This window comes from Anoplophora glabripennis, unplaced genomic scaffold, assembly GCF_000390285.2.
Source record: "Anoplophora glabripennis isolate ALB-LARVAE unplaced genomic scaffold, Agla_2.0 scaffold1086, whole genome shotgun sequence".
Lineage (NCBI taxonomy): Eukaryota > Metazoa > Arthropoda > Insecta > Coleoptera > Cerambycidae > Anoplophora > Anoplophora glabripennis.
Window position 1 is genome coordinate 11,482 of NW_019417190.1, and position 18,472 is coordinate 29,953.

The following is an 18,472-nucleotide window of genomic DNA, read 5'->3' on the forward strand; positions in this document are numbered from 1 at the left end:
AGTTATTACCGAGGCTAAGACTCAGGTTTTACTTCACAAAGACTGAAATAAGAATAGACTGGTAGATGAGAAAAGACTCATACGAGACTGCCCACTGAATTTGGATCAAGACTTATTTACATTTGTATCGTTTGATACTCGTAAGTTTCCATGTAATTTTGTAAATTGTGCAGCAAATAAACAAGTTACGTTATTGTTTCTACAGTAGAATTTTTTGCCGGCTAATAGAATATGTTCTGTCCATCTATGGACATTTATGATAAATTTCTGAGCCAAACAAAATGATGTGGTGCTTTCCACAACCTCTAAAAAATAAAAATCATAAAGTTGAAACCAAATAGAATGGAATTTTAAATATAATTTTGAACTGACATAACTAAAACAAATGTATATCCCATTTTTTAAATAAAATTAGTCCATTTGTGGTCTATTTACTCATTCACAATTTAACACCAAGTTAGTTAGTTAGATTCACATTATCATAAATGCGAAGCCATAGTAGGTGGCGCAACCAATAAGAATATCAATGTATATACGAAGCATATCCACAGAGTATTCAATTTTTTTTAAATCAAAACGGCAGTCTATGAAAATTTTAAATATTGAGAAAGGTACATCAAACACCATTCCGCCTTCAACCTCAATGTACTTTGTGCCGAGGGATAAGCTTACTGATACAAGCTATAGCAGGGGGGAGTCTATTTTTTAGCTCACTCAAGTTAATTTGTAGGAAAGTAAATATTACTGTATTATATAATGTCATGCTCTGCACTAATTTTTAAGACTTGATATCGAATTAGTTGCATATAATTAAAACGAATGATAAAATTACTTTAAAACTTTATTAATTGGTAAATTATATATAAAATTACTTTGACAAATTAAGACAATCACACCTTATACTTAATTGTTAATACAATTTATTACAACACAGGCAAAAAATAGTTTATGTGCAGACGTTATATACATTTTGCAAATATGTAGTGCTATTATATTTGCATTGTATATATTCTATTAACTCTTTATTTGAGCCAATATGTAAGATACTAAAGGCCAACAGTTTTTAAACTTTTAAAACTTCTTAACAATGAACTTGCAGTATCTTACAAAAATTGAACATTTTTGTACTGTCAATCAAGGTTTCAATAAAAAAATCGTACGTTTTTATAGTAAATTTTACAGTCTTTATTCATTGGGCACAAAACATAAATAACTATCATTACAAATAATAAATAAATAATTTAATTACAAATTTATGTAGGCCCTCCTAATAATTTGTATCAGAAACATTTATTACAAAAGTAACTTTTATCGGTTTCAAGATTTTTAAGGATTCCTAATAATAATTATATATTTCACATATCTAAAACTAGTCTAAAATTTTAAAAACATATTTATATGATTTTTTAGAATAACATATTTTCATTTTGTGTTATGAAGGAAGATATTGTGTCTATTACTATATATTTAAACATTAGTGTCACGTGTCACATTAAAAAAAAGAGAGAGCATATATTTTAATGAATTATGTCACTTTCTTGTCATTTTAATAAAACATCGGACACAATTTTCTCAAAAATAAATTGCAACAAGATATTTAATTTTGTATATACCAAATGTAAAGTGTTACATACACAATGTGTAAATTTAGTATACATTTTATTGTAGCAACGATTTCCAGAAAATACAACACTTTCAAATCTAACAACCCCCAATAATTTATTCGTCGTCTATCTTTATCGACCGAATTGGTATCAACTAGGTGAATATTGATGATGATATAGATGGAAAGTAGTTTATTTAAAATTCTTAGAATTTTAAAACAATTAAAATTCACAGGGGTAAACACCACAATAGATTTACAACCTTATACTTTTGGAACCCACATTAAATTTATCAAGATGGTGGTAAAAGAGCCTCAAAATATTGTTGCCAATTGTATTCTATTTTTACTGTGTAGTATAAAGCTGTAAATATGTTTACAAATATAATTGAATTAAATAAATTAAATTCGATCCTATTTAAATTTTTAAGGACTGTTGTGGAATTAATAATTTTTGAAAAAATATCATATATGCAAATCCAACACTTCATTAAAATTAACTACAAATTCATCACAACGAAACTAATTCAGGATTTCTTATAATTAAGCCAAATATACTTTAATCTAATATTTATGCAATTGGAAAATCGATGAACCAATTATCGTCAAATTATTTATCAAAAAATATGGAAATATTTTATAATTTATATATTTTTGTTTCTTTTGTTGAATATAAAATTTAACGTTTTAATTTCTTACTTGACAATCTCTTCATGGGACATAAACGTAGGTTTTCTTAGAGAAAGTTGAGTATTTTTTTAAATAATTTGACTAAATTGCGATATCGCAATAACGTGAACACCACTTGTATCACTCTTTCTTTGTAGAAGCCTATTTATCCAACAAATCTATTATGTATAATTTAGCCCAATGACGTAATATTTATTTTGAAAAAGAATGCAATAATAGCACTTTTGTACGTCATGCCAAATTTGGATTGGTTGAGATCATTAGAACATCGATTTCACAGTTACAATCAAATATTTTCTTTCAATTCTACTTAAATAAATGGACTACTATTTATTTGTATGAATTATATTTCTGCTTCATTTAAATACATCCTGGTAAAATTTTTTATATTTTTTCAATTTTTAAATAACAATTGTAGGCCTAATTAAATTTGTAGTTTTTATATATTTTATAAAAAAAGTTTTACATTGAACCGTGTAATATACCAATCATCATTTTTGTAAATAAGAATAACTGTAATTTTCATTTAATAAAGAAATATATTTGGCAATGTTAGTATGGTGGTGTTGAGGCTTCGGAACAGGTTGAATCTTGTCTACAACTTAACGAATGTTGTAATACCATTGGCATTAACCATTCTTTTGGGAGGCAACGTTCTAGAAATGGTACCCAACTACTAAAATACGCCAGACGATTTACCCATGGTGGTATATCTTGACCACTTAATATCTGAAGTGCAAAAATTACTATTATTATAATGATTCAAAAATCATTCCGATATAAAAAATTTAAATTTAAAAAAAGGCACCCCCATGTATACGTGTTTACATTTAATACATATATGTATGGTCCTCTTTCTTTAAGAGGAAATTAAAAATTAACTGCACCTACTTATGAATATGATATAATTAGATTATAAAACATTATTTTTATGTACCCTAAAATTTATTAGACTAATTTATAATTCAACATGAATACTCAGATCTTGAAATGAAATAATTAAAGTTATATAGAGGTATTGTTCCAGAGTGTAATACTACATTTACATTTTTTTTTCAATTTAAAACTTATTAAAGTAAAAGAACTATGACAGCCATTACATCGGCCACATTCACCAGACTATCGGTGATATGTAAAATTAAAGGCACAGAAATTTAAATCTAAAGTTCAACAAGGAAACTTGATTAGATTAAATTGTGTGATCACAGTAACAAGAAGACAGCCTGGTACCTGCGAGCAAAACCAATAATTGAGGATCACAGAGATGAAAGACAGTAAAAAGAGAAGGACAAAGATATTACAATGTCTCTGAACTGTATTGTAGTGTTGATTAATTATCTACATTCAGTAAACTATTATTAGTTACCAGCGAGTTAGCTGAACATGACCATTATAACAATGGAATTTTTTTGCAATATATTCTTTTTCGGTACAACAGAAACTTATAGTCACCCTTGTTTTCAATATTTAGCCTTTCTTATGAGTTCAATTTTCAACTTAGCTTGTAACATACATGAAGACCTTTTCATATAGTTCCTCAATAATCACATCTCAAAAAGCAAAAAGTAATCAGCATGCACATAGAACTATTTTTCAAAGCATTTCACAATTTAACATTGCAGTAGGTTTAAGAAAGAAAGATACCTAATTAAAATAATATGAAGAAATAAAAGAATTTACCACAGGTATATTCAAAAACTTAAAACTGGAAGTTGGGTGACAATTTAACTAACTGTGGTCTGTTTAACAGACACAAGCCACCATAAGGTAAAAAAAAAATCAATTTAAAACAACAAGTCATGTATAGTTTTTACATGTAGCTCCGAGCAATAATAATTTTTTCTTTAAAAATAATAAATAACCAATCATCTAACACAATGACGAATTTAAAAAAAATGTAAATGAAGAATTGCTTCTAAACAAATATTACCTGTAAAGAGAAGACTTTTTGATCCGGGAATAAATCTGGAATAAAAGAAATTTTATTCCAAGAATATGTTACTCCACGCAAAATACCAAACAGATCCAGGAATTATTAATTAGAATTTTAACAATCAAATTATTCCCAATATGATCCAGTTCCTTGACCCTTTTATTTGGCTGACATTAATTTAAATTTCTATCTACAATAAGGAAGTACCAAAAATTAAATGTATAAATTTGATGCCACTTGAAACAGATGGAATTTTGGAGTCTAGAACAATAAATGAGTGTATTAGGGTTGTTAACCGAATCATAATTTGACTACTTGAAATACTATTAAAAGCTTTATAGAATATACAGTGATTCTAAAATATGTGGCCAAATTTATACGGTGGAAACCAGAGGTTAAAATAGACTGTATTTTAACACCAAAATGCTTTACTTTAATACCGAAATGCACCCCTAATGATTTACAGCCATTTTTTCTGTGTAGCGCACAACAATTTGGAAATTTTAAATATCTCGAATTGCTGTGACATTTATCTAAAGTCAGCAACATATCTGTATGTTCATTAAAAACAAAATTTGACACTTTTTCATAAATTAAATTAAAACTTTATAAATAAGTATATTTTATGCGAACTAATACGCTAATTATTAACGCTAATATCCGTATGACATTTCAATAGTTTTAATAAGCTTGGTTCTTGTTTTAAATAGCTTACTTTAAAAATACTTAATAATATTAAATGCATCGTGATCAATCCTATTTAATTTTTTCTTTTAATAATCGTATCAAAAAATTTCAAAAAAATAAACAGAATGAAATTATCTGTCCACTGATACAGTGCTTGCCATCCAAACACGGGATATAAAAAAATACAAGGTGAAATTACATTACCCCATACCGTCAATGCATTTTATTTATTGCCATATTGGTCTCGTGTCAAATTTAAAAAATATATAATAATAATAATAATTATAATAATATCTACTCCTCATTCTAATTACGAGAATTAGCCCATAAGTCGGAGACTTGTGCGGGAGAGGAGGTGGCATATTATTATTAGGCAGGCCGCATTTGCGCCCAGGAACGACTTATGTTGGTAGGCCCTAACCACCATTCAGTGCAGGAATGAGGGAAACCTGGAAAACCTCATGAATTAGGGGGGTGGTCAAATGCCAACCGGTGTCAATCTCTCACATTGACCCAAGCCAACATTCTTCCACCCTACCATACCTGCACAGAGGGTGCCAATCCTCCGTACAAGCATAGCTAATCTACGGTCTACCGGCCACGGGAATCGAACCCGGGCAGAAATTTGCACACGATTAAAGGACTAACGCCTTAAACCGTGCAGCTATCGACCCCCCCTATCGATGATATATACTCACGTTTAGGAGAAATTTGACTTTTTATTTTTTTATTTTAACTTTAAAGGGCTGTAACTCTTTAGGGGTACATTTTGGTATCTATGTATGTAAATTAGGTCTAAACAATTAATTTTAACCTCTAGTTTCTGCCGTATAAGTTTGGCTACATATTTTAGAATCACCCTGCATAAAAAAAACATGGATAATAAGGATAATTATATTCATAAGTGCAGTAACGGCTTAGTAGAAGAAATAGTAATAAATGTTTAAATATGTACGCAGATTATATGCATACTTTTATATTTTAGTATGTTAAATTGTCCGAAATTATTTATTTGTATTTACTTTTTTTAATTTTATGATGAAGAAATCCTTACGCCAAAAGAATAAGACAAGAAAAAAGAAGAAAAAATTCGACCCATGAAATGAAATGAATCTTTAAATGTTTTATTTTCTTTTTTATCTATTTTCTTTTCAAAAAATCCGTGTTTCAAAAATATTAATATTTCGATATATATATACCTAGCTGCAAATTTTGTCAAAACTAAACAATAAAATAATGCACAATGTGTCATCATCATAGTTATTAACTTTTCAGAAAATTTTAAATTTGTCAATTATTTTATACATATTCTCAAAAAGATCAATGCCTAAACTATCTACTGTCCTAGATGATAATCAAAACCCTTTAATTACTCAAGATATAGAGAGTCCCTCTTAAGATAGATTCTCCTGTAGCTCTGGTAACACCAATAATAAAAAAAGTGTGCCAAATTTCAGTTCAACTAAATCAACTCTTTCCTATTTTGAAATTGATTTTTATCCTATTCCTTCTAGACATTGACTGATTGCATTTTTTTCAAATGAAACAGACCCTATATTATTTTTTTTTATTTTCTCGCTGAATTTAAGACCTACTTTGATAAAAAAGAAATTTCCAAACATTTCAAATATCAAATACTTATAAGACAAGATGCAGTTTTCACCATTTGATCAAGAATGAAGTACCTATCCTATTCTTATTTAGTTTATACATTTCAAATAGAAAATAGTAACAAAAGTTCCAACTTTTGGATCGTAGATAATTTTTCTAATTGATTTTTTAAAAGTAGCTTTATGTTATCTCACATAGATAAATACTAAATGTAATTAGTTTTTGATTTCGTCGAAGTATATTAGAGTTTACTTCTTTAAATTTGCAAGATATTCGAGGTGTTGCATGCCTATTTCTTTGGTGTTATTTCAACAATACATAATTGACATGTTGCATTGTTTTTTGTTTATAATAGTAAATCATTATAAACAAAAATTAATTTACACATTGTAGTAATATTTTTTAAATATGGAATATGTGTCTAATATCACGAATTTTCAACTTATTCATCACAGCTACAATTTACTACGACTAATAAAGTAGAAATAGCTCAACCATTATTCATTTCAGGAAATGCAATTGAAAAACCAAGACTTGAAAGTCCAGAGAGAACTATTCAAAAAATGTTTATCAACTCAAAGAAGTGTGCTTGAATTGAACTGCGAATTTTAGGGAAAAAATTCAAGTTACCTTTTTTACGTATTTTGTGCATTAGAATATAAATCCGTTACAATAACTTGTAAAAAATGCAGTGGCGTAGGTATCTTTTTATAAAAAAGGGGGTGACCCCTGTCCAGTTGTACACCGCGGGTTGAACCTTTAGAGCTCATGTTTTAGGGAATGCAAAGCCTACTATCACACATTATCTGTACGAAATTTTATTGAGATCGGTTAATAGATTCCCGAGATATAAATAGAAAATCATCTTTTTTTTTTTGTTTATACGACAAATACCTATTATTTTAAAGAGATCTATCTGCCCCCGAAGTTTCCTGCATAAAATTCGGACCACCCTGTATATGTTAAATTTGAAAAAATGAAATAAGATACAGGACACCCTGTATTTACTGCATATTATGATTTTTTTTATATTATTGATAAACCAAAGCTAGCGAAATGTATGTCTTGTGATATGCCCTCATGTACCTTCGAAAATAATTTAATTGTAAAAGTTTCAAAAGTGGATAGAATAGAAATTAATGTTGGTATTAATAGAAATACCCAGTAGTATATAGTTTAGATGTATTAGCCCTTCTCATACTAGTATTCAATTAAAATTTTAAATTCCGTTCCCAGTGGGACACAGTGTATATAGTTTGCGGTACATAATTCAAAGGGTCTTTTTAAGTGTTACAAGTAAAATTTAAAATAAAAAAAAAATGAATGGCATGTAATATAATAGCTGTCAATAGTTTAAACTTTAATATTTAAAAATAAAGTCACTATTTTAATTCTATAAAACTGGTTATCAATGTTATAATCAGTACTGAATTTTTGCGGATAAAAATACACAATACATGTGGTTTTCTACAATGTTCCTTAATGTATGACTAACCTATATCTTAAGGAGTCCTATTTTAAAGTCAAATTTTCTGGTGGTATAAAGAAAGATTTACAATCTCCAATATATAAAGATATAATAAAATTCTTCTGCGATTTATCAATAATTGCTAGGTGCTTTCCTCCCTCCAAGTCTTCTCTCCATTTCTCCTTTCTTGTTTTCTCTGATATGGTCTCTCAAGAATGTCTTAGTCTTCCCAAAGGTCATTATACTGTGGGTTCCGTTCGAATACTTGTCTAGCAATGTTCTATCTCCATAGTCGCAGTGCTAATTTCCATTTGACTAATTAATAGTCATAAAATCATTCATTAGTAATGTTAGACCAGATGATGTGGATGTAAAGTTCTGATCAAGGAAATCTGCAGTTTATCTGTCAAAGTTTCTAATAAATCACCATGTTTCACAACTGAATAGTAGGATTGCATAGCAGTTAAACCTCCATATATTCTTATAACATACTCAATGCTACTAATACATTTTTAAATGCATTTAAGTGCTGTTTTGGTAGATTTGTAAATTCATACAAAACGTCAATTAGTAGCCTATTCATTCTATAGTATATAAATTGTTTTATACACTTACCGTATTATGCAGATGGTTTATTTAAATAATACATTTGGTAAAGAAATAGAGCTAATACTTAAAATTATATTGTACAATTTTCTTGAAAATAATTCTATGTGCTAGACAATTTGATTTTAGATCTAACCCTTCTACATTTGATGCTGTTTGGTGAGGGATGTAGCCAGGGGTTTTGAGATAGATAGAGTTATAGGATAAGACATTAACATATTTTAAATTTTATCTACAGTAATAATTATGCATCCAAGTATAAGTCAAGAAGGTGTACTATAGGGTTCCATTACTAAACAATTATTCTTGATTTTTAATTTCATCAACAATTTTTTATCGCCTGGCAAATGCATTTATTTGGTGACAACACCACTAATTGTGTCACACAAAGATTTTTGTAGTTAAAAATAGTTTCAGAACAGATAGAAAAACGAGCTGAAAAGTGGTTTACTCAGTAAGCTCAAAGTGAATGTCAATAAAACTCAGAAACTATATATTTCTACAAATCGAACAAATATAAATAGTAGTGTTTAAAGCTGTTGGGCGTGATTTTAGTCTGAACTGGTCGGGGCATGTTGAGTACCTCATGAAGATGGTTCTAAGCACAATTTTTTTAATTGAAAAGTTCAAACCTATAGTTAACCACATTACTTTAATTACCATTTACTTTGCCTTCTTTCATTCGTGTTTATATCATGCAATTCGTGGCATTCAAATATATTTTTTTTATTTACGAAGGAATCAATTCGAGTTATAGCTAATTTAAACAGCAGATGTCACTGCCAACAATATTTATAAATAGATTTATGAGAAGCAGAACAATTGTAATCATCAGTTTGATGTTAAATAAATTCAAGTACTATTTTGTGAATTCATTCATACAATTAGAGCCTATTCTATAAAGGACAAGAGGATCCATTTCATTGTTGACTGCCCACAATTTTAAGGGAAGTTAGGCTATTTGTAGCCAGGAGCAGAGCGTTTCAGTAAGCTCTTAGGAAATCTGCATAACATAAAAATGTGTGGAGCTACTTTTACTGAATTTTTGTAGTACGCTATGTATTATATTAATTTCTTACAACCAATTTAATCTTTCGATAATTCACAATTTCAGAGGAAATGCTGTCTAAAAAGGTCGCTCTGATTTCTTATAAGCAATTTTTTTATTGCTGATTTGATCTCTGTGATAGTTGATCCAATAGTAGACATATTTAATACGACTTCTAAATTAAATGGTTCTCTAAGATTACTTGGTGTTCAGACTTTATCAAAAAATTCTTATCTTTTGCTGTTTAGGAGTCCAGTGATAATGTTACTATTCCAGTTTCTTAATGTTGAGTGATTTGTTATTCTGCCAATTATTTTCTGAATCTAATATTATTCTTATGTTATGAGCATTACTCCTTTTTGTCGCATTTTAAACATCTTTATTAGTTAGTAGAAGTCTTGTTCCAGTATTTAAGGAATATTGCTCACATGGATTTTTTCCCTTTCTTCTATTTTGTTATGTATCCAATATATAATCCACTCTTTCTTTTATTCCTTCCTCCACTGTAACATGGTCTCATTGATATCACTAATCGTTTTTTAGCTTATTTTTAAATTTGAAAAATTACTGTTTTTGTTTATTTGAATTCCCTACATACCTATATTCTCTTTAGGTGTATGGAAATGATGAATCGCTTATAATTTATTTTAGTAATTTTTTTAATCAGAATATAGTAGGTATACAGGGTCGGAAAGTCCCCACGGTTCATCGGCCGTTACATGAGAGCAATAAAGTAAATCATAGAAATCCGTGCGATAGAGAAAGATGGCTATAATGAAGGCGTCTAATAGTCACCGCCCATTTCGCCCTTCCACAAATAAGAAGTGGATCGTATTTGTGGAAGGGCGAAATGGGCGGTGACTATTAGACGCCTTCATTATAGCCATCTTTCTCAATTCCATGGATTTCTATGACTTTTTTATCGCTCTCACGTAACGGCCGATGAACCATGGGGACTTTCCGACCCTGTAACTATTTTTATGGTAAATCCACCCTTTAGAAAATTTATTCAGAAATTAAATTTTATGAGGTAAAAACCTTTTTTTACTATAATTTGCCTCCTTAGTTCAGTTCATTTCATCTACAAACATTCCTTTTTAACACAAAAAATATGTCAATCAGCTCATTTATTTTTAAAAAGTTAGGTAAAAAGTAAAAAGCAATTATTAAATGTTTTAAATCAGTTTAAAGAAGATCCTAACAAAAAATTCCAAAAGAACTCTCGGACGTTCTGTGGAAAGATATTGCTAACGAATACCCATATCATTTAAAATTGTTTCATAACAGTAACCATAGAAACAAATTTAAATATGTATATTTATATCTTTTTACTTTTTGTTACAAAAATGATATATTTAAACTAATTTAATTCTTTTGGCACACATCTTTCAAGAAATGGTACCCATCTACTAAAGTATGCCAAACGATTCACCCAAGATGGAATGTCCTGACCACATAAACTCTGAAAATAAGTTTATACTGTAAATTATATATATTTAAACAGTTGAAATTAGTATAATGTGGACTATAAAATCACTTGTGGTTGGTGATGTATGGAGAAGGTAAACTTCGATATTTTTGGGGTATTCTTCTATTTATGTACAGAATAAAAAAAGTTAAGCTCCTTGAGGAAAACTGAAGAGACTGAATTTCTTTTTTTGGATTTTTCTGTGTAAATTTTGAATTGTATTGCAATCTTTTATGGAATTCTTTACATAAAAACCAATGGCATACTTATAAAAAAAAATTTTATAACTTCACTCTTACATTTAAAATATGGAATCTGCATAAAGTTTCCTTTCAAATAAAGTTTTTATTATACAAAATATATACTAAAACTATTTCTGGTATATTTATTCAGCTTCTTAAAATTAGTTATACCTTAAAAAGATCATACAAACAATTTACATCACGCACTTTAATTAATAGTATTTGATTTGCAAGAAAATCTTATACATTCCAAAAATCAATTGAATTATCTTAAAACTAAATGTTATAAAGTTTGTATCCACACCACTAGAGCCTGCATAATAAATCGAAACATAATATCAAAAAAAAATTAAAAAACGCTTGAAAGTGAAAAACATTGTATCGACAAAATGGATCAAAATTACAGGGTTTTTTGTATTTATTTTTATATTATTTTATTACTTTTCTTTATTTTTTTGGAAAGCACGAGAAACCCCTTAAAAATGTCAAAATTTATCCACTACATACATATTTATAAAATTTGTTATTAATAAATTTATCTTCAGAAAAAGTTTCAAGATATGTAATACTTCTCCTAAATTTAATCTACAAGTTACTATTTAAAAAAAAAATGTATGCTAACAAAATGAAAAACAGATGACTATTCACCAATTTGATGTACGTACCTACATTAATAGAGATGCAGGACTACTACTTTCAACTTTAACCAATATTAAAGTTGTTAATTTTACTTTAAGAGTATTATTATAAAATCACCCTGAGTATTCATGCATTGTTATCTAAATTTTTCATATTTGAAGACACATGTAGTGCACACAAATAAACTTATATGTTAAAACACATTTAAAAAATATCTTCACACTGTGATTTACATAAAAATATAAATAATTATAATTAATATAGAATGCAACTTTCTCTCAATGCAGATATATTGATTACAACTGACACAATGTATTTCTTTCAAATATCTGACATACAGGGTGTCTGGTCAAAAATATGGCATATCTCAAATGTAGCTTCCTTGGATGAGAATAAATTGATTTAGATTAAGTTACCTTAGTGTAATTTAGCTTTCTTCAGAAGTTGTCAGTTTAATAGGTATTTCATTCAAATTTCTTATTTTTTTATTTTTAAGATGGTCGAATATGAATTAGAGTTTATTTTTTACTTAACATACAGAGGCCATTAAGGACAACTGATTTTCCCTACTTTTTAGATACATATTCCCTCATCGTAATCAAGTTAAAATATAGCTTAAAACTTGATTTTTTTTAAGTATTAACCGTCTTTGCCAAAGTATCTACAATTGTGAATGCAGAGCCCTGTTGAAAATTTAATGTTTAAAGTCGAAACATTAGCAAAACAAGTGAAGTAGTTTTTCTCGTTCAATGTCCCATAGTGAATGATTAAAGAACAGCAATTCAAATGAAGCACAATGACATACAGGGTGTTATTTTTCGAGAATCCTATCCCCTGTACCCCATTTTAAAGATCCCTTATATAGATTAGACAAAACCTACATTGAAAGACCCGGAAAGATAACCTGAATTCAAATATGAAATAATTAATTATTGAATTCATTTAAAAAATTATAATTTTTCTCGCAATGCCATCAACTAAAAATGATTGTTTCGCCTAGAGATGACAAAACTCCGTATGTACGTTCGTCATCGTTTTTGTTTTGTAGTGCTTTTGGCACAGACTTATGCATTGAGTAGCACTGATCATCCATAGATGTAACAGTTTTTTCTCTTACCTACAATCATAACTTTGATTCGGCTTGGCAATAAATCATAACCTATTAAGCTCTCAAAGTAAAAACAAAGTTTTTTACACTCTTTTTACATTTGCAGAAACATAATAGACATGTAATAATATATTTAAAATAAACCTCTTGAGTCAAATTTCCAGAGAAAGAGTTTCATGACAATTAAATTATCAACAAGTTTCATTGTGGATAAAAAAATTATTTTAGTATAAAAATTTATTACATCTATGTTATATTTTAATAATATAATATATCAAAAAGTATTATGAGCAAAGCCTTTTACTCACAAATAAATATATAATAATGTATAATTGTTTTAACCACTTGAATTTATAAATAAAAAGGTTCTCCTGAAGTTAATAGGAATTTAAAAATGACAATCAGGAATTACATCTTTAATGTCCCAGAAAATTCATTTTTGGAGTCACCATTAAAATAAACCATAACAATTAACAATAAAGTCCTAAAATATCGCATATATTTTTCTAGATTCAGAAACACGGAACATCTTCTGTATAAATTTTAAATATAGAACAGGAAATAATTTAGTACTCAACACAGAACAATATACAATATAAAATGCACAGAGAAGTTGCTGTAAATTGGTCACCTTCTTATTTTTCTATTATTCTTAGAAATCAAATAAATAAGAGAAGAATTGTACAAGACTTTTTAAAGTGCTCAATACAATATAGGCTCAATAATCCAAAGAGTTTTTGACAACAATAAAGGACCCCACACAATCTTTATGAAAATGTGAGCTTGGTAAAGTTGTTGGTTTTGTGTTACTGATCAAAAGTCTTTGCTGTACTTGGCTCTAAAAATCAATTCTTTCCTACTTATAGTGATCCGAGTCAGTTCTGCTGAAGATGACTGCAAAGTAGTATGAGTAAAATATTGTAATATAAACAGTAGCTCTTGTGAAATGGTTATAGAAAAAATTAATCGTTGCTAATTTACATTTTTGACATGTGCCGAATACCAAACTGGCCACATTGGTCGTTGGCAACAGTAGTTTGTAGATTGCATTCATCCATCACTCAGTTAAATGCAATAACATCTGTAAGTATCAATCAGTGAATTGGATAACGCAATAATAAATCTTATAGTTCAAGAAATATATAGTGCTACTTTCAGATCCACGTGAACTAGGTTTTAATATGAGATTGTTTATTCTCTCCCTCCTCCTTCCCCATCTTTTTAGTGATCGAGTGCCGGACTTGGGACCAGTATAGTGGAGTTGTTCGTGTGTGCGCGTGCATGTGCAGGTGTGTAAGTGTGCGGGTGCGCGTATGTGCGTGTGAAGGAGGGAGGAAGAGAATAAACAGTCCCATATTAATAATAATAATAATAATACTTTATTTTCCTTAAAGACACTAATACATGTATAGAAATAGTCAAGACTTACAAATTAAGACAGAGTAGGCAAAAATGCCGAAACGGTATAACAACATTTTTCCATTAAAAATTGCTTTAGAGCGCCCTTAAATAAATATACACTTTGCACTGATTTAAGTTCCTCGGGTAGTTTATTATACATTTTAAGGCCCAAGCAGTCGGGAGAGTTAGCTGTTATTTTTATTCGAGCAAATGGCAAATGAAAATCCATATTTTGTCACGTATTGTATCTATGATAAGAACTACCTACTTAACACAAACTTGCTCTTATTATGAAACACGTACAGATACAATTCGAATATAAATAAACAAGGCAAAGTTAAAATTCTTAAGCTTTTAAATATTTCCCTGCATGAGTAATATCTAGGACAGGGGTCGGCAAGTAATTTTAGGTGGGGTCCGGATACTTTTGAAATTTTTTAACGAGGTCCAGAAAAAAATTCATATTTCTTACTAATTTTTTATTTTCATTTGCATTAAGAACTCAAAACACACACAATTGTAAAATACTAGAAAAAATGATAAGGGTGGCACTCAAACGTAAAAAAATATCTTTTAAATAATTTATTTGAGTAATTTATATTTTCAAAAAATTTTTGGCGGTCCAGTATTTTACCTTCCACGGTCCGGATCTGGACCGCGGTCCGCCAGTTGCCGACCCTTGATCTAGGAACTCCCATTATAGATCTTAGCAGCCTTTTTTGAGCAATAAAAACCTGAGTAGTAAATGTGGAGTTACCCCAGAAACAGAGACCGTATCTCAAACGACAAACTTGTGCGTAGTATAAACAACGAAGTTGTTCAATACTTAAAACCGATCTCAAATTACGAAATAGATACGTTAGAGAGGAGAGTTTCTTCGTTAGTATATCACAGTGAGCATGCCAGTTCAAATGTTTATCTATATAAAGACCTAAAAACTTCACTACTTCAGAGTCAGTACTTAAACGCGTGTTATCAATGGTAAAATCTAAAGTATAACAATTTTTTTGTGAACTGTGAAATCTTAAAATAATACAATTAGCCTCCAAATTTATATCATCACCGCTGGAAGTGATTAAGGAAGTGTCATCAGCGTAGATAGTGAAACCTGTATTTAATGAAATTGAATCGAGATAATTCATATACAACAAAAAAAGCATCGGACCTAAAATTGAACCCTGTGGTACACCCATCCGTATAGGGTACTGTAACGAACTGCTATCTTTTATAGCAACAAACTGAGTTCTGTTTTCTAGAAAAGATTGCACCCAATCAAAAGCCAGACCCCTTATTCCAAAAGATATTAACTTCGATATCAGCCTTTCGTGATTGACGCAATCAAAAGCCTTAGATCGCAAAAAATTCCAATAGGGCACTCATCAAGTTCAATAAAATGGTATATTTTAGTTAAAAGTGAATGAATGGCTGTGCTCGTGGACATCCCGCTGAGAAACCCATACTGATTATTTGTTAAAATATTGAACTTATCAAGAAACGATAATAATCTATTTAAAAAACAATATTCAAATATCTTTGAAAAGGTCACTCTTTTTTAACCCAGAGATTGATTATTGCGTTATCCAATTCACTTATTTAATTTAGAGATGGATGAATGCAATCTACAAACCACTGTTTCCAAAGGTCAATGTGGTCAGTTTGGTGTTTGGTACATGTTACAAATGTTAACAACTTTTCGAAGTCATTCGATTAATTTTTTCTAAAAGCACACCCACACAAACAGTTGTTTTTATTGTACTACATGTATAGTGTTTACGAAGATAATTGAAACCGTATAAAAACTATGTCGGCATCTCTTTGCACAATAAAGACTACAGACTACATACTATTTTGCAGCCATTATCGAGCGAACTGACTCAGATCGCTATAAGTAGAAAAAAAATGATTTTTGGACCCCAAGTACTGTGGAGACTTTTGATCAGTAACACAAAACCAACAACTTACCAAAAGAATGCACATAATGAAAAGAACTTGGTAATCACTGTTTGCTTAACTTTTTTAAAGTTAAACTAACTGCATTTTCTTGTCCATTATCTAAATTCTCTATTATTTTAGTATAGGTCACGGCGTTTTAAATTTTAAACATCATTAGATATACAGGACAAATGGGTCCGTTTAATTGTTGACATTGTCTACAGTTTTAGAGAAGTTAGGCCGTCCACGGCCAGCACATTTAACGTCATCAGATCTAAGAAAGTATGCTTTAAAAAGAGCCAAAATGTTACTTAAACAGTTGTAATAAGTAATAAAAGTATTATATGTAATAAATAATGATACATGCGTAATTTGTTAGATCCGAGGGCGTCGATCTCAATGCCCTCGGATTCTGACGGCCTACAAACGTCAAAATTTGTAGGCAAGCAGCAGTCCTTACTTTGACTTATCTCTTAGTGTAGCTTATAAATTCAATGACAGCAACAAAAAATTGTTTGTATAATTTGCATCTTGACCGACACATTACGACTCACACTAACTAATGCTAATGCAACTAAATGCAGCATACTTTTTGGGTTACCCATGTTGAATTATCGAAACAAAATTGATTCAGATTAAAGTGATTTTAGATTAATTAGCTGTAAATTACGTGCTTGTTCCTGCTTACCTATTTCAAAGAATAATAGAAAATATAGAAGGGGCCAATTGTCGAATGGCCATGAAATACTTATAAACTATTTTGAACACTGTACCTTTGTAAATGATCCAGAAAAGTGATTGCAGTTATTGTTCATTAGATGATATCTATCCCCTCTAAATTCCTTTCCTAATTCAGTTATTATTCTTTTAACGTCATCTTCTGTAAAATCTGTATAACCAATTTGAATTGTTTGCCTTAAAAAATAAAATAGTTACTATTATTATTTTTCTTTTATATTTAGATGTGTTGAATGTAAAGAAAGCATTGCTCAACCCCTACCTAAATCTAAATTGTTCTCCTAATTCCTTTTCATCTCGAGGACTGATTTCAAAAATACCTGTAAATGGATACTGATGTCCTCCATATGCATATTCGCTACCATATATTTCAACTCCTAGAAATAAAACCTTAAAAAAAGTATTTACATATTGTACCTTTACCTGAATGAAAGACACCAAGTCCTATATTACTTGTAAATTCATTTATTTTATACATATCATAAACATTCAATAACACTGGTTCTCGTGCCATTCTATTAGGAAGAAGTTCATCAGAGCCTGAATCTCTAGTAACACTCATACAACTAAATGGAAGGTTGCAAGTTAGGCCATTAGAAAACATTCTAAAAATAACAAATGTTTATTGTTAAGGAAAACAAAGAATTCATATCAACGTACGTTGTAAAGATAAAAGAACAAATCAGTAAAGGGTTAACTATAATATCATAACATCAGAACTGCAAATTTGTTGTGACTACTTTCGTTCAAAAAAATTTAACTAAAAGATTGGAAAAACAACAGCTAATTTTTCACGGTTATATTTATTATGACGTTTACTACAGGTTAGCCTCTGGCAGTGAACACTGAACGACTAGAATGACTGATATATTATGTGAACTGAAGATACTCGGAGTTAACGAAAAATATATCTGACAAATTGTTCCGAGAGATAGACATAGTCGCCATTATTCCATGGCTAGAAATTGGCCTCAATGATTTGGGATCGAGGGGGATTATCCCTCTTTATCCTGCCTCAACTCGTGTAGGCCTGGACAGCCTTCGTAGGTGGGCCCCATCCGTCGTCTACCCCGACCGCAAATGCGGCCGGTGTAGGCGCTTTGTGGGACCTCCTTTTGTCCTGGCTGGGCCCCGCCGGCTAGGGCCCTTTCTTCTGGCGCTCTTCTTGCTTCGCCGGCTCGTCTGTGTAAACCCCGGGGGTAGTGTCATGTTTATGTGTGGTATGGTTGGGTAGGGTAGTGCGGCTATGCAGCCTGGGATGCGCTTTGCTAAGGTGGCCCTTAGGCTAGCGCGGGAGG

The 18,472-nt window shown here is 30.1% G+C and overlaps 1 protein-coding gene across 2 annotated transcripts; it reads right to left on the reverse strand.

The window, feature by feature from the left end:
- Positions 1–1,533: 1,533 nt before the first annotated feature.
- LOC108915305 (desumoylating isopeptidase 2) lies at positions 1,534–18,006 on the reverse strand. Of its 2 annotated transcripts, none has more exons than XM_018721296.1 (5): positions 17,835–18,006; positions 17,598–17,779; positions 17,437–17,551; positions 17,210–17,351; positions 1,534–3,022 (listed from the first exon to the last, which is right to left on the reverse strand). In XM_018721296.1, the coding sequence occupies exons 2-5, from the start codon at positions 17,776–17,778 to the stop codon at positions 2,846–2,848; spliced, it is 615 nt and encodes a 204-aa protein (XP_018576812.1). In that variant the 5' UTR covers position 17,779; positions 17,835–18,006; the 3' UTR covers positions 1,534–2,845. The 2 variants fall into 2 exon arrangements, with proteins under 2 accessions (XP_018576812.1, XP_018576813.1); XM_018721297.1 differs by lacking the exon at positions 1,534–3,022 and adding an exon at positions 10,582–11,108.
- Between the last annotated feature and the right edge of the window lie 466 nt (positions 18,007–18,472).

Coding starts and splice junctions, on each gene's coding strand:
- LOC108915305 (XM_018721296.1), bottom strand. CDS start 17,778: ATGTTTTCTAATGGCCTAACTTGCAACCTTCCATTTAGTTGTATGAGT. Junction 17,552..17,597: donor ACTTGGTGTCTTTCATTCAG/GTAAAGGTACAA, acceptor TTTTATTTCTAG/GAGTTGAAATATATGGTAGC. Junction 3,023..17,209: donor TTTCTGGATCATTTACAAAG/GTACAGTGTTCA, acceptor TTTGCACTTCAG/ATATTAAGTGGTCAAGATAT.